The 16,451-nt window shown below is 36.7% G+C and overlaps 1 protein-coding gene across 2 annotated transcripts in view; it reads right to left on the bottom strand.

The window, feature by feature from the left end:
* Window positions 1-16,451, bottom strand: part of neurl1aa (neuralized E3 ubiquitin protein ligase 1Aa) — an 85,418-nt gene that overhangs the window by 32,082 nt on the left and 36,885 nt on the right. The window contains exon 1 of one of the 2 annotated variants that reach the window (XM_051901859.1): window positions 13,385-13,651. The exons of the other annotated variant lie outside the window; for it this stretch is intronic. Coding sequence (XP_051757819.1) covers window positions 13,385-13,418 — 34 coding nt within the window. The 5' untranslated portion in view covers window positions 13,419-13,651. Of the gene's footprint in view, window positions 1-13,384; window positions 13,652-16,451 lie in introns of those variants that run through there. 2 annotated transcript variants of the gene reach the window in all.

Below are 16,451 nucleotides of genomic sequence, written 5' to 3'. Positions count from 1 at the left end.
CATCAGTGTTTAAATCCGATTTATAAACTTTTATCCCAGTACTTCTATGATAATTTGAATTACTGTAACACAGAAATAATGACACTTTGTAGTTGAAAAGACTGGTTGTGAAACTGTTTCATACTTTGGGTCAGTGACAGCACCAATGCAGATGTGAATGTTCATTGTGATCGTACTTGTTAAAGGTTTATAGCCAAATTGTTGTCATTTAGGAATAAGATAGTGTGGGTATTTGAATGGAGCTCGCAATCTTTTAACGATTAATCTTGCAGCTCTAGTTACTTTGTGTGTGTTTTTTGTTTTTTTTAGCTGCCAGACTACCCAAGTCCAACTTCTAACATTACCATTGGACTAGATGCAGACGTGGCCTAAAGAATGTACAGAGTAATGAATTCTGATGTTTTGATTTTCACAGAAGGTGATTATCCATTTTAGCAGAGACACAGTAATGATTTGCAATGCGTTCAGTTGGCACAATATCACATTTAGAGACATCCATGAGAGGTTCCAGCTCTATGGCTATCCTATCTACATTCATTCATGTCCAACATTCACCGAGTTGGCAAGGGGCTCCTTTAACAAGATAACACACCCTCACAGGTCCGTAATGGCCCAGTTGGAGGAGCATCCAGTGATGACACCAGTCCTCTCAGCTTTTGTGGCTCCCATGTAGAAACTGATAGTGGGCAATGACATGTTTCCTGAGCAATGCAGATAAGGCTACACTGGTCACAAGAAGAGAATAAAGACTAGACATTTTTGTCTATATCTGGCAACCCCAGATCCATGTAAATAGCCTATGTGAAACCATCATATGATAAAATATTACATTATAAAAGCGTTAATTGCTTCAAATGCCTTTTCAGCCTTGGTACGTTACATACATGTGTGTGTAAGTGTGTGTGTGTAGGCAGGTCTGTTTGCAGACGGACATTGTGTAAAACACTCATAGTCTGAGCACACTGAAATGAATACATTAGCAAACACAAGAGCTGCAGCTGTCAGACAGAAAATGGAGGTTAAGTAGCAGCTCATGTTCCTTAGCAACGCTGCCATGCGAGAGCTTTCTGTTTTCTGCTGAGCTGAGTTCAGTGTGTTTCATCTTTATGGACGTCGAAAGTTGGTTCCAGATCAGTGTAAAATCTCTCAAGGTTTAATTTGCAAAATGTCTTTCAAAATGTCCCGCTTTGGGACTAAACTGAGTTTGACGTGGAAGACACTTTGTATATCAGAACAAGTTAAGGCGTGACGTTAAATATTCAGTCAACAACTGAGGTCCATTATTCCAAATAACTCAATTATAATTTAATTTAAATAAACACGAAATCAAAATTGGCCCTATTGTCTTTCTTAATGACGTTCCTAGTCTTATTATGAATTATTCATTGCTGCAAATTATTCCAAAGAAAAGGGTATAGGTATTGATTTATCAAGTCTGGCTCCATTCTGTAACGTAACACAGATGTTTTTTTGATTAAATCAAGTGCCACAACACATTTTTCTCTGTTAAAAATGGGTTGTGAACAGCAGTTCGCATTGACTTTAATACATTTCTGTTGTCGTTCTAAATTTTATTATATAAGATGCACTTAAGTCATAAAATGTAACAGCACCGGACATGCAGGAACACAAACACGCTTTGTAAGTAATAGAAGCCAGTGACATAGCCAACATACAAGAAATCAGATTCCACCCTGGGCTACCGAATGCATCATAATTCTGTTATTTCTATGGTAACCACATTCTTTTTTAAGGTAACCAATGGACAGATGTTTCTTACATAAGTTTATTCCATAAAGAATAGCCTGGGGGGGTCTGAATCAACACACTTGAGCATTTGAATTATCTAGGGATGTCAAAAATAATGTGTTCATTCCTGTGATTAATATTTTCTGTTTAACACATTACAAATATATATAACACAATTAACACAGCATCCACTTTTTTCCCTTCCTGAAGTAGCAATGCTAATGTTTCCCCACATCCTTTGGTTACTGCTACACTACAGTATATGATCATGCTTGCCCCATGAGTGCGAAGAGTGAGACCCACCGGACGCTCAAATTCCGTCTGATTGCCTGTTTTTGATCCTGTCAGTAACGTGTTTGTCTTAATAATTAAGACACGCAGGTGTAAATGTGATACTGATGTTGTATAGACCTTATCTAGCCCCGCCACTTTTCAGCGCTGTGCTTGTTGTTATACAGCATGAAGGTAAGAAGTTACGGATTTATGAATGATGAACCGCTCATTCCTCTTCAAACATTACAATGCTCATGATAACTTTTGTTAAAAGGTTTGGTTTATTATGATTTCACATTTTTAACTTTAGTTAGTGTCTAATGTTGCTGTTAGAGCATAAACAACATCTGCAAAGTTAGGACGCTCAAAGTTCAAAGCAAAGGGAGATATTTTCTTTTAAAGAATTCTCTGTTTAAGGACTGCAACAAACGGCTGGTAGGGACTACAACAAGCTTCTTCCCGGGTTGGTGACATCACTAACCCTAAACCCTACTTCACATACACACACACTGGGGACATCAGAGACTTATTTTATTTATCTTGTAAAAGTGGCATTATATGACCTCTTTAACTCTACAATATGTAAATCCACTTCAGTTAATTACTGTTCAACAGCGATGCCATAGAAAAACGTTCAAACACAAATTTCTAAAGATGGCTGCACACTTGTTTCTCTGGCTTACAAGGTCTATAGCAAGGATCAACCAAATCAATAAAAAATATTGATATCAAATGTTTTTACTAGGAATTTTTTCACTTATTGTAAAAATGCATGCACAAAATAAACTTAGTGGGGGTAAAATGAACTGAAAGCTCTCATTCAAGAGCTGAAAGCTGATACTGACAGAGATAGAAATATCACTATATTACTTTACACTATACAACACACTATATTAAAAACAGAATTAAATGTGACATTTATTATAATGGGTTTATGCAAAGACTATATAATAACACAAGACATGTCACTCGTATTGTTTTGAATGGGAGAAGCGCCTTCAAAATAAGAGCCAATCGCCGACCTGTAAAGTCATCGCGTCACTGCAGCAGCCGTTAGAAGCACCGGTTTCTATAGAAACAGTCAGACGCGCGCCTCCGAAATGAGGCACAAGAGACGCGCATTTAGGTCTGCGCATGCGCATTAGCTTGAACCAGCCTAAATACTGTTTTTTTTTGTCATGATTTGAGCGTTTGGAAAAAAAAATTTATGAGACAGTTGTTGTCAGATTTCATTGGTGATTTCAAATATGAAATTTAATCGAAAGCTTGGCAAACAGCTTTGGAGAATTTGATGTTTCCCCATTCAAAGAGATAGGAGCTGCATGATGCTGCATGATGCCCTAGTTTTGATCAAATAAATACAGCCATGTTGAGCATAAGTGACTTCTTTCAAACTTCTTTTAATAATTCCAAACTTTTAACCTGTAGTGTATATGTTCGTACTGCAATTTTATGTGAAGCCAGTATATGGATCTTTTTAGATCATTTCTAAATTGGGAAAGAGGCTTAGTAAAGCACACTTATGCAAATAGTGAATAAATAGTGTTCCTTTTTATTTAAAAAAAAAAAAAAAAACTTACATTAAAGAGGATCTCCAGGTGCTAAGGTCAGGTTTAAATTCGCTGTGTGTAATAAGGTTGTCAGGTAGCTGCTATCTTTATCCCCATTACATCCTCATTACCATGCAGACATGCTCAGGGCAGGTTCAGATGTCTGACTGTAGGTAAGAGAATGTCATGTTATGTGTAAACACCTCACATCACAGACTCTCGTACACTCAATGTAAAAAAAAAAAAAAAAAACCCTGCTTGGCCAGCAACACTCAAGAGCTGTTTTCACAACAGAACATCCCGAGGCTGACGTTTCGCAGTTTCGTTTGCTGAATTTACAGAAAGTTTGATCCAAAGTGACTCGCAAAGAAGCACTTGAGAGTATTTTATTATATATATCACAAGGAGGAAAAGTCTCCAGCCAAATATACTCGACATACAGACAGTACAATATCTGTTCTGTTTCATCTGTGCAACAGCTACAAAAGACAGTGGGCGCGTCCCAATTTGGGTACTTATGCACTATGCCGTTTTGTAGTATAAATGATGTAAGTAGTGTGTTTCCACTGAACATTCCAAATAGAAAAGTACACTTTAAATACCTGGATGATGCACTTAAATAACCGAAAAAACAAAGTGTGTGACATTGGACACTTTATGCACTCATCTGTCACAGCTACATAGCGGAGGGGGAGGGGCTCCGATGTTGAATTACAATATAATCTTATAAAATGCACGGTTGAATACATAGCGTATATGTACATAGTGTGTCATTTGGGACACAACTTGTAAAATAATGCTCTGGGAAAGCTGCTGGCTCAACAAGCCAAGTCAGGTCATATGCAAATGATATCATTATTTGCTCAATCATTTGCTAGAGTGAATACATTTTTAGCATTGTAAAGGTTCACAACTGGGAAACACTAAGTTTGAGTACATTTTAGAAACACTTTAAATTCATAATTTGTATTTAAGTGGAAATGTTTCTTAAATATATTTTCGGAATGTTAAATCTGAATTAAAATCCTTACAGTTAAATAATTGTCATCAATGTATTTTATGTTTGATTATGTCAAGCATTGTCCTTGTTTCTGAGTCTATTCTCTAGGTATTAGCTTTTAATTTGCTCTGTTTGTAATCGCATTAACTGTGCTACTGTAAGTACATGTGTTCTGATCCTTAATGTAACTTCATTAGTAAAGTTGTTTTTAGGTATCAGACACCAGAATGTAAATAATCTACTTGAGAATCTGTGTTTCCTGAATCATTAAAGTGTTAAATTTCATTAACTCGCGTAAATGATTATCCGGAAGAAGAAAAAAACATGGCTGTATTGCAAATGCTGTAAACAAAAAAGCAATAGCAAAAGAGAAGATTTGCATGTTTAGATAAAAGTACAGAGATCAACTGAAATTGGCATCTTAAGAAGAGATGTACTTGGCAACTATACACTGCAAATCCATCTGAGGTGAGAGAAGCCAGTGTCATGTGACCACAACACGTCAGTCACCATGGCAGCAGGCTTGGCTAAAGATTCATATGCTAATAGTTATTCTGGTCAAAAACAACGAGAATAACAGAGGGAGTTTCACCTGGCTGAGCACACACCCTCTGGCCTCTGGTTTATACAAAGCCCTCGCTCAAGTGTCGTCACACACATCAATCAGAACACACACGCTGTCACTTAGTATCAAGCATCAACACTAGAAGAATGCATCACTGTCTGTTTATTTATTTCACATTCAAACAACAGCTCTGAACATTACCAACAATGTTTTAGCCTAACATTTAACAAGTAGAGAGAACTTGTACTTGCTCTACTTGTTCAGTTTATATATACAAGTGTGTGTGTGTGTGTGTGTGTGTGTGTGTGTGTATATATATATATATATATATATATATAAAACGTTTAGTTCCTGTCCTTCATTCTGATTGGTCAATAGCTGTGTTTTATTCACGATAAAAAACGGCTATGACCGCTTCACCCAACGGTTCTGTGCATCCCTACACAACACCCTTAGCAACCACTCTTAGCAACGTAAACTGTATGTTCTCAATTGATGTTGTTCATTGAAGCTTACTGTATTATGTAGAAGAGTATTGTGAGAAAGAGATAGAGTGAGCAAGTTTATTACCTGCATTCAGATTTAGCATTTTCCTTCAGGTCAGTCCTATGTTCATAATAAAAAATCTGTTTAAATCTGTCCAATGTATCATCTTGTCCTTTTAACAGTTAAGGGGTTTTCCCGTGACTGACAGCGCTAGTCAAAGCATTTGTCAGTTGTGTCTTGTTCCGTGTTCACAACAATTCAGTCTTTTAAATGTAAAAGTCTTTGCTACTGACTGACACACTCATAAAGACAGTCTTTGCCAGCATCTAATGGCGTAATAATGTAAGTTCTGTTGCTGTTCACGGTCAGGGACTATTTTTTCCGATGGAAGGAAGGCTTTTAGGGAAAGTTTACTTCATGAAAGTTGCATTGATACATATTTTTGGCTTTAATATTTGTATTGCGTAGTAACCATTTTATAAAAGTAATAAGGTACTCGAGGCTAGTGCTGTATTGTGAATAAGTCACGGCTGAAGGTTGTTGTTAGGCATGACGCGAAGCGGAATGCCTGCAACCCCTTTAGCAGTGACTTATTCACAATACAGCACAGCCTCTCGTACCTTATTGCTTACTTATACAATTATTTTTGGGAGATATGATCAAAGTCTTCAATTATCTACACTTCAGCAAAAACTAATACTAGGTTAACTATTGTAAGAGGTACTCAAAACAGTTACAGAAAACAAGTAAACAGTCAGCAATACAATAAGAACAAATAAACTAATTACAAACAAAACCAACAAATAAACACAACAGAACCAAAATAAAAATTAAATAAACAGGTTTTTCAGGAAAATGTACTAACAGTGGTATTCAGATAAGTAATAAACAACAGAAATTGAATAAAGTAATCAAATGTAAAATAACACTGCTGTATACATTAAATATTGAGTAATCCTTATTAAAAGTAAATCATTCAAGAGCAGTGAGTGATTTTATGTTTGTCATTTGTTGTTTGATTAACATTAATGACGGCAGCAGATTTATTAGGCTGCTGTCACTTTAAGAGCTGCATGTCTACTGTTAGACATGTTTTCTTTCTCAACTGTTTACATTCATTTAAGACATAACCAGCTGTGTTTACGAGGAAACACGGCAAAATGGCATTTCGACATTTTTTGTGTATTTGACCGTTTAGGCCATTAAGTTTAGCTTAAGCCCGGAACACACCAAGGCAATGTCAGTGGCGACGAAAGCAGACTGCGGGGTTGGCTCACGTCGGCAGCGTCTGGGTCCAAAGTTGCCCTGACACACCAAACCGATGCTCGACAGCCAACGGCCAAGTAGCACGTCTGTGCCTGTGTAAGATAAAATGCCTTTCCGTACCAGCAGATGGCAGTAGCTGAACAACAATGGCCGACCCTCGGCTTGGTGTGTTCCGGGCTTTAAGATGAAGGAATTGGATGGTGTGCTGAGCAGAATGAGGCAGCGGCAGCATAACTGGTTTACATCGATTATATTGTTTTCATAATTGTTGAAAGCCAAAATCGAAAATAAACTAAATTATAATACTAAAATAAAAGTGTTTAAAGTGAATTTAGGCATAACATCATTATAATTATAATGTATAATATGAAAAATGGTTATTTTAGCCCATTTTTAGTGACATTATTTGTATGATTAAGCACAATTATTGGCAGTTTTGGTTACATAAGTGTCCACTCTTTTATTTTATTATATTTTTGTTCCTGGGGTGTGCATGTCCATGTTTGTAATTTTGTCCTGAAGTCAATTAGCAACTATCTTGTCCTGTAATAAAGTAAAGTATCATGAATGAGTGAACATATTAAGCGCTGATCTTCTTCCATGGCTGGCTGGCTCTTAGGTGATCTGATCCGTATACACAAACACCAGTGTGTGGTGGTGTCATTTAATTCCTGCGGTGAGAGCGGGGATTAAGTGACTCATCAAGGATGTTGTGCTCTGCAGAGGTGCAGCAGACGGTTACTTAGCAGCATCAGCACCTGACCTGCAGACATATGTTTCTGACACAACACGCGAACTGAGCAATGTAACCACAGCAGGGATTGTAGATAAGAGCGCTTCCTCTGTTTGCCTTACAATAATCTGTCACCACAACGCATTGACTCCTTGTCTGCGTGTCAACCAATCACTGATAATCAATCCCAACATGCCCCATTAAAAATTCCACTCCAAACAATCTCCAGTGCTAACAGTTTCCTCATGTTGTTTGTGTGCATGGCTGTCTTACTGTGGATTCAAAAAAATAACACAGTGGTAATTGATTCAGTAATTATAATACTTTCCGTGCTGTTATAAACAAATTAGCAGCAAATAACAGCACTGATGAATAAGAATTGGGGATGCACGAAATATCAGTACCATACTGGGGTGTGTTTCCCAAAAGCAACTGTGGTCGCAAGTTCTGTCGTTATTAATGGAGTTCAATAAAACTTGCGACCTAGTTGGGCGACCAAACGCACCCCTAGTCTGTTCTTATTTGTGCCACCATCTGGTTTGGATAAGTTTACATAATTATGATTTTTGGCCATTATTGGCTAGTGTTGGATTTTTAGATTGTACATGTCATTTATCCTATTTTTACATTTAGATTTTACATTATGCCATAACCTAATGCTCGCGTAAAGTGAATCTTTACAGACACCAATTTAATAACAATATCAAATGTAGCATTTAGAAAATCTCAAAATGAATATGCATTTTTTTATATTGTGAATTAGGGGTGTAAGGATATGCTCAGGTCACGATATGGTACATATCTCGATACTGGGTTCACGATACAATATGTATCACGATATTTTGAACACAATATTAGAAATTAAACTGAAATTCAAATAACAGATTTATTTAAAAAACATTAACAAATTTCAATAACTTTCTTTGTTGTACATACAAGATCATATTTCAAGGTTTAATAAAAACCTTATGTATTCAAATTAACAACTAAATAGGTCTGTCTGTCACTGAAAAAAAAGGTTAAATTTAACATGAACTTAGAATTAAGAACCCTAAGACAGAACTTCAAGCATCGCAAGCATCTTTTGCTTTTCCGTGCGCACAGCTGTTGCTGTGGCACTGCGGTGAAATAAAGCCATGACTTTTCTCACGCGACCAAGCAAGCGACTGACATGAGAAACATTTAAACCTTCTTGAGATTCAATGTGTGCACGAAACACTTAATATGCGGTGACAACCTGGCTTCTCTCACTGCCACCTCCATGTTGCGTGCGTTGTCAGTAACAACAGCAGTATGATGAGGAGTTTTTTCAAGCTCCCACTCTTATATAGCCGCTTTTAAAACTTCTGCTATGTTAGTTCCAGTGTGTGATCGTCTGAAGCATGAAACCTTTCATTTCCCACTCCGTGGTAATAACATGTGCCGTGACTATAATATAACTTTGACAAGTGTTTTTTTTTTTTTTTTAACCATCGTCCTGTCGCATGACTGGAAAACCAAAAAGCTGCCAGTCGTCGGACTTATAAGAAGATGGGGCATTTTCAATTTCAGTTTCGGCTGAACTCATGTTGCCCTACTAATGTTCAGTTCAAGCAAATTCAAGCACACTCGACGCTGTTGCAGAGTAGGTCACGTTGGCAGCTCAACCAATAGGATTAGACTGCCGTCATATCGTAAAAGTATCGCCACCACTCTATGATACATATCGTAACATATTTGCACTGCGATATATCATTACATCCCTATTGTGCATTATAATGATGTGATGACACTTTTTTTTATTTTTAATGCTTTATTTTTTTAGACAAAATAGAATAGAATTTCAATATGAGTATTATATATTTTAATATTATTAATATAATAGAATTTATCAGTTATCAGTACCAGCTATGATTTTTATATTGTTGCATCCCTACACTGTAAAACATTATTTTCATGATTTGTTATCGCAACATTTTTTCTTTTGTCAAATCAACTTAGATAATTAATATGGTTCAGATAACATAATATTTTGAGTTTCTGTTTATTAAACCAATCGCCTTCATTGTACTAACTCAAATTTTTAATTTTAATGAACTCAAAATTAAGGCAACCAAGTAACTTACTTTTTTAAGTTAAACCAACCATTCTTATTTACAGCGATGAATTGCACTGTTTGATAGTGCCATTTATTGCACAAAATGAATTATGTAACCATATGCAAATCAAATAACGGAACAAACGGAATAGATCAGAGAATTTGCATGCAAGTACACTGACAATTTGCATGTAACATTCCATATGCACTCATATACAGTTGCAAGAAAAAGTATGTGAACCACTTGCAGAATCTGTGAAAATGTGAATAATTTGAACAAAATAAGAGAGATCATACAAAATGCATGTTATTTTTTTAATTAGTACTGTCCTGAGTAAGATATTTTACATAAAAGATGTGTACATATAATTAACAAGACAAAAAAATAGCTGAATTTATTAAAATGACCCAGTTCAAAAGTTTGTGAACCATTGATTCTTAATACTGTGTGTGGTTACCTGGATGATCTACGACTGTTTTTTTGTTTTATGATGGTTGTTCATGAGTCCCTTGTTTGTCCTGAGCAGTTAAACTGAGCTCTGTTCTTCAGAAAAATCCTCCAGGTCCTGCAGATTCTTCAGTTTTCAAGGATTTTTTGCATATTTGAACCCTTTACAACAGTGACTGAATGATTTTGAGATCCATCTTTTCACACTGAGGACAACTGAGGGACTCAAACACAACTAATAAAAAAGGTTCAAACATTCACTGATGCTCCAGAAGGAAACACAATGCATTAAGAGTCAGGGGGTGAAAACTTTTGAACAGGATGAAGCACAAATTCTTCTTATTTCATTTAAATATCAGTTTTTTTAATATAGTACTGCCCTTCGGAAGCAACAGAAGATACTTACATGTTTCCCAGAAGACAAATTAAGTACAATTTACCTTGATCTTCAATTTCAAAAAGTTTTAATTTTTCACATTTTCACAAATCCTGCAAGTGGTTCACATACTTTTTCTTGCAACTGTATGTAACAGTTTAATGTGGAGAGTTAGGAGTTTTTATTTTAGTGACAGTGGGAAATATCTGGAACAACTGTCGTAATGTTCCATTTTTAACAGCCTTTATAAAAAAAATACTACTTATTATTCATCTCTTTCCTGCCTCGGGGGCCAGAATGTGTTCCAGAGGTGCATGAGAAACACCCAACATGCGGTCTTAAACACACACACAAACATACATTAAGTGTCTCTATCCAGCTCAAATACTACAAACCAGACAATCTTGTTCTAAGTTCTGGATGGTTTCTGGTTTCATACAAAGATAAGTTAAAGCACTGCAATCTACTGCATCTGAGGTGAAAGATGTGTGTGTACCCGGATAAGCAATTTATATCTAGGCCTACTGTCAGCCTGCTGCAAGAAGTGAAAAACAAACCCTGAAATGGGAACTGGAAAGAGAAACCAGAAAGTTATGACTAAACATTTTTTTTTATAAAGATACACTAAAAACATAGTTGAAGCCTAGTCAAAGACAGTGCACTCATATTACTATGAATGGGAGAAAGTGCAATGCACAATATGACAGAATATGTCGCACCTTCTAAATAAAAGAGCAAATCGCCAATTGGTAAAGTCATTGCATCACTGCAGCTTCCTTTACAAGCTCCGGTTTTGAGACGAGTGCTCAGGACTGCACCTGTGCATTGGCTGGTCCAGCTTGAAAAATGCAGTTTGAGTGTTTAGAAACAATTTTTGAGACAGTTATTGTCAGATTTAATGGGCGATTTCAAATAAGAAGTTTAATCATAATCTTGGTGAACAGCTTTGAAGAATTTGATGTTTCCCCATTCCCAAAAAAGATGCTGTACTTGCATGACTGAATTAGCTGCCCGAGAGGCATTTCAATGGCCGCCGAGCGAAATGACTTGCCTTAAGGGACTTTGGTCTAGGTCATGTGCTCTAGGTGCTGACTGCTTTGTTTTTAAATGTTGCACTCATATTGCTCATTGTGGTTTTGCGATATGATTTATTTAATTAGCCTATTTACTTATTTTAATTCAGAAATTTCCTCAGGGGATTGCTTTCAAACAAATGCACTTTCTACTAACACCAGGTGCTACACATACTAGACTGTTATATCTCTAGTCCCTTTTTACCTTTTTTTTTTTTTTTTGTCATGATTTGAGCATTTGGTAACCTTCGTGAACAGCTTTGGAGAATTTGATGTTTCCCCATTCAAAGAGATACATGACTGAAATAGCTGTCCAAGAGGTGTTTCAAAGATGGCTGCCAAGCGAAATAACTTGCCTTAAGGGACTTTGCAATAGTGCCTGTGCTCTAATAAATTAAGCAAAAATGAAGCTTGAGTTTGGCTTGCGTCATTTCCCAATCCTGTACCCACCTCTTCTTCCCATCATTTCCTTTTGTCTTCTTAATACTCTCCAAAAATAAATCTAAAGTTCAAGTTCAAGGCCCAAACCAAATGTCTGTCTTATGTTTTTTCAGTACTTTTGTCTCAATGTTTTCATTTCAGAGCTGACTTATTTGTTTTAAAATGTACACTATTGCACTCATATTGCTCATTGTGGTTTTGTGATGTGATTTATTTAATTATTTACTTATTTTAATTCAGAAATTTCCTCAGGAGTTTACTCAGTACATTTCGAGTGCACTTTCTACTAACACCAGGTGCTACTACATATACTAGACTGTTATATCTCCAGTCCCTGTTTATCTAATTGGATGTGATATAGTGCTTTAATTAGAATTAATGATCAAGTGGGTCAGATCCACCAAGGGTTCAGATTAACTCCAGGCCAATCAGTTGCACTGAGAGCGAGAGTAAGACAGAGAGATTTACATAAACCAACTGCTCATGTCTGTTTCAGTTACAGTCACACATCCAACAAGGAAGATTATTCACCCATTCACCCTGCAGGCCAACGGAAAACATCCTGTACCAGATCAACTTGTGACATTTAAACCATATTGAATCAATCTATCTCGCTATATCTATCTCTCTATAGAGCTAGCTAGTAAAGATCTATCTATCTATCTATCAAGCACTCACATAAAAAAACAGATGCTACAAATTGCAAGGCAAGAAATACATGTTAGAACGGCTTGCCAAAACCCATACTGTAGCAGCACAACAGCCCAAACATGAATTTCAGAGAATATCAGTCAGAATATCTACACTGAGTAACCATTAACCATGCATTTTATGCAAAACCAATCAACTGATTTATTGATTTATTTGGTTCTCTTTTGAGCCAGCTGCTCCACAGGCTTATAAATCACCTAATAAAATGAAACGTTGTGGAAAACCCGCACTAAATCCTTCTTATTTCCAACAACAGAGGGAATCCCCACAAATTCCCTTTCCTTTCTCACGCTTTCAAGCTGCTATGGGGGAAACACGTCTGATGTCGAAAGCGCGTTCACTGACATGAGCGCCTGGACGCGGAGACGCGCTTGTATATTCGTTCCAGTGAGCGCAAAATCTCCAGAAACCTATACAAATACTCTCTACATTAAGTGTATGACTTGTGCTCGAATATGTTTTATGTTGCAAGTATTCCAATATGTATGTAATATTTACAGGCAGACGTTTTCCATCCTAAATCTATCTATTCTTTACAATACAGCTGAAGCAGCGCGTGCAGGACCCTTCATCAGCAGGCAAACAGAAGGAACATCATTCAGCGGTTGTATGTAGATCCTTAACGCAATTTCTCACCGTACAAGGCGTTTCGGGTTATCTGGCCTCCCATGACTCAACGCCGGGTCACTGTTTTGCGCTGGCCGCGTTTATTTCTCAAAGGTTGAGAGTGCGATAATTCCACACCGATATCATGCTGGAGGAAGATCTCTCTCGGCCCCCGAAACGAGATGTAAACAGTCGGACACTCCTCCTGTCTCGGTGCTCATTGACTGAGCGCGCGGACACCAGCGCCACACTGACTCATTTACATAGAAGGCGGAGTCTAAAAGCGCTTCACTGGATGTCACTCCCCTCCACTACAGACCCACGCAGAGATATCAAATATTCAAGAAACGCAATGTAAAAGGTATATAACCTAACACCCATTCTATAACCCAATATTTTCCTAATTGGAAGTATATTGTTTTGCACATTTTTCTAGCAATTATTTAAAACTGCCAGATGCCACTTATACATTATACAATTCATGTATTAATTTACATTTTTGTGCTTAATGCATTACTAATACTGTTTTTAATTACTTTTCCATTCAAAAAGTAATATAAGCTATTACACTTCTAATGTAAGGGATTACTTCTAATGTAATTTAATTCTATATAAAGCAATAGTGGATTTAACAACATTTAACAAAATTTGACGTTTAATGTTATAATATATGTTTTTAATGTAAACTTCTCCCTTTAAATACTTTGGTCAGTTCAAGAATAATTTATACTATTTTATATTTATTTGAAAGAATTAAAAGAACAGATTCATGCCTGTCTTTGTATTGTTCAGCTGGTTGAGACTGATATGGGACTTAGAAAGTAAAATATCTACTGTTTGGAATTGAAAGTCCTTGAATCTAATGAAGCGTTAGTATTGAAATTCAAGAATATTTATTTATTTATTTAGTTTTACCATATTACGCATACTGCAATGTCTAACAAGTGTGCAAAAAGCAAAACTAAAGTAATTAGTAAGTTAGTAATATAGGGATTCAGGGACAACATTTTTAAATGTATATTTCATGTCATATTTATTTTTCAAGGTCAAAGTTCAAAGGGAGAAGAGGCTGTCAAATGTGCAATGGTGAGTTTACTGATAAAGTTATTACAGTTTCACTAACTAGCATTGTATATATATATATATATATATATATATATATATATATATATATATTTGTTTGCAAGAAAGTGTGTTCTCAGATATTTAACAAAAATGTCCACTATACAGGTGCTGGTCATATAATTAGAATGTCATCTGAAAGTTGATTTATTTCACTAATTCCATTCAAAAAGTGTAACTTGTATATTATATTCATTCATTACACACAGACTGATATATTTCAAATGTTTATTTTTTTTCATTTTGATGATTATAACTGACAACTAAGGAAAATCCCAAATTCAGTATCTCAGAAAATTAGAACATTACTTAAGACCAATGCAAAAAAAGGATTTTTAGAAATCTTGGCCAACTGAAAAGTATGAACATGAAAAGTATGAGCATGTACAGCACTCAATACTTAGTTGGGGCTCCTTTTGCCTGAATTACTGCAGCAATGCGGCGTGGCATGGAGTCGATCAGTCTGTGGCACTGCTCAGGTGTTATAAGAGCCCAGGTTGCTCTGATAGTGGCCTTCAGCTCTTCTGCATTGTTGGGTCTGGCATATCGCATCTTCCTCTTCACAATACCCCATAGATTTTCTATGGGGTTAAGGTCAGGTGAGTTTGCTGGCCAATTAAGAACAGGGATACCATGGTTCTTAAACCAGGTACTGGTAGCTTTGGCACTGTGTGCAGGTGCCAAGTCCTGTTGGAAAATGAGATCTGCATCTCCATGAAGTTGGTCAGCAGCAGGAAGCATGAAGTGCTCTAAAACTTCCTGGTATATGGCTGCGTTGACCTTGGACCTCATAAAACACAGTGGACCAACACCAGCAGATGACATGGCACCCCAAACCATCACTGACTGTGGAAACATTACACTGGACCTCAAGCAACGTGGATTGTGTGCCTCTCCTCTTTTCCTCCAGACTCTGGGACCCTGATTTCCAAAGGAAATGCAAAATTTACTTTCATCAGAGAACATAACTTTGGACCAGTCAGCAGCAGTCCAGTCCTTTTTGTCCTTAGTCCAGGCGAGACGCTTCTGACGCTGTCTGTTGTTCAAGAGTGGCTTGACACAAGGAATGCGACAGTTGAAACCCATGTCTTGCATACGTCTGTGCGTAGTGGTTCTTGAAGCACTGACTCCAGCTGCAGTCCACTCTTTGTGAATGTCCCCCACATTTTTGAATGGGTTTTGTTTCACAATCCTCTCCAGGGTGCGGTTATCCCTATTGCTTGTACACTTTTTTCTACCACATCTTTTCCTTCCCTTCGCCTCTCTATTAATGTGCTTGGACACAGAGCTCTGTGAACAGCCAGACTCTTTTGCAATGACCTTTTGTGTCTTGCCCTCCTTGTGCAAGGTGTCAATGGTCGTCTTTTGGACAACTGTCAAGTCAGCAGTCTTCCCCATGATTGTGTAGCCTACAGAACTAGACTGAGAGACCATTTAAAGGCCTTTGCAGGTGTTGTGAGTTAATTAGCTCATTAGGGTGTGGCACCAGGTGTCTTCAATATTGAACCTTTTTACAATATTTAAATTTTCTGAGATACTGAATTTGGGATTTTCCTTAGTTGTCAGTTATAATCATCAAAATTAAAAGAAATAAACATTTGAAATATATCAGTCTGTGTGTAATGAATTAATATAATATACAAGTTTCACTTTTTTGAATGGAATTAGTGAAATAAATCAACTTTTTGATGATATTCTAATTATATGACCAGCACCTGTAGTAAATAAAACTGTGCTTTTGGGTGTCAGGAGGATATGCACACTTCCCTGATGTGGTTGATCAAAAACAATATCTCAAGAGGAAGTACGACTTTCAATTTGAAGTAAAGAGGAATTGACAAAAGATTTTTTTTTTTTTTTTTTGAGAACAGCCACAAAATAATAGCTAAAGAAATAAGGTTATGGAAAATGATGTTTACAATCCCTTTTTTGTCATGTCTTTGAGATACAGTAAATGCCAAACAAAAAGTCCATA

Source organism: Ctenopharyngodon idella, chromosome 1, assembly GCF_019924925.1.
Source record: "Ctenopharyngodon idella isolate HZGC_01 chromosome 1, HZGC01, whole genome shotgun sequence".
NCBI lineage: Eukaryota > Metazoa > Chordata > Actinopteri > Cypriniformes > Xenocyprididae > Ctenopharyngodon > Ctenopharyngodon idella.
The sequence above is the reverse complement of the archived record's forward strand: the minus strand, read 5'-3'. Positions and strand labels throughout refer to the sequence as shown.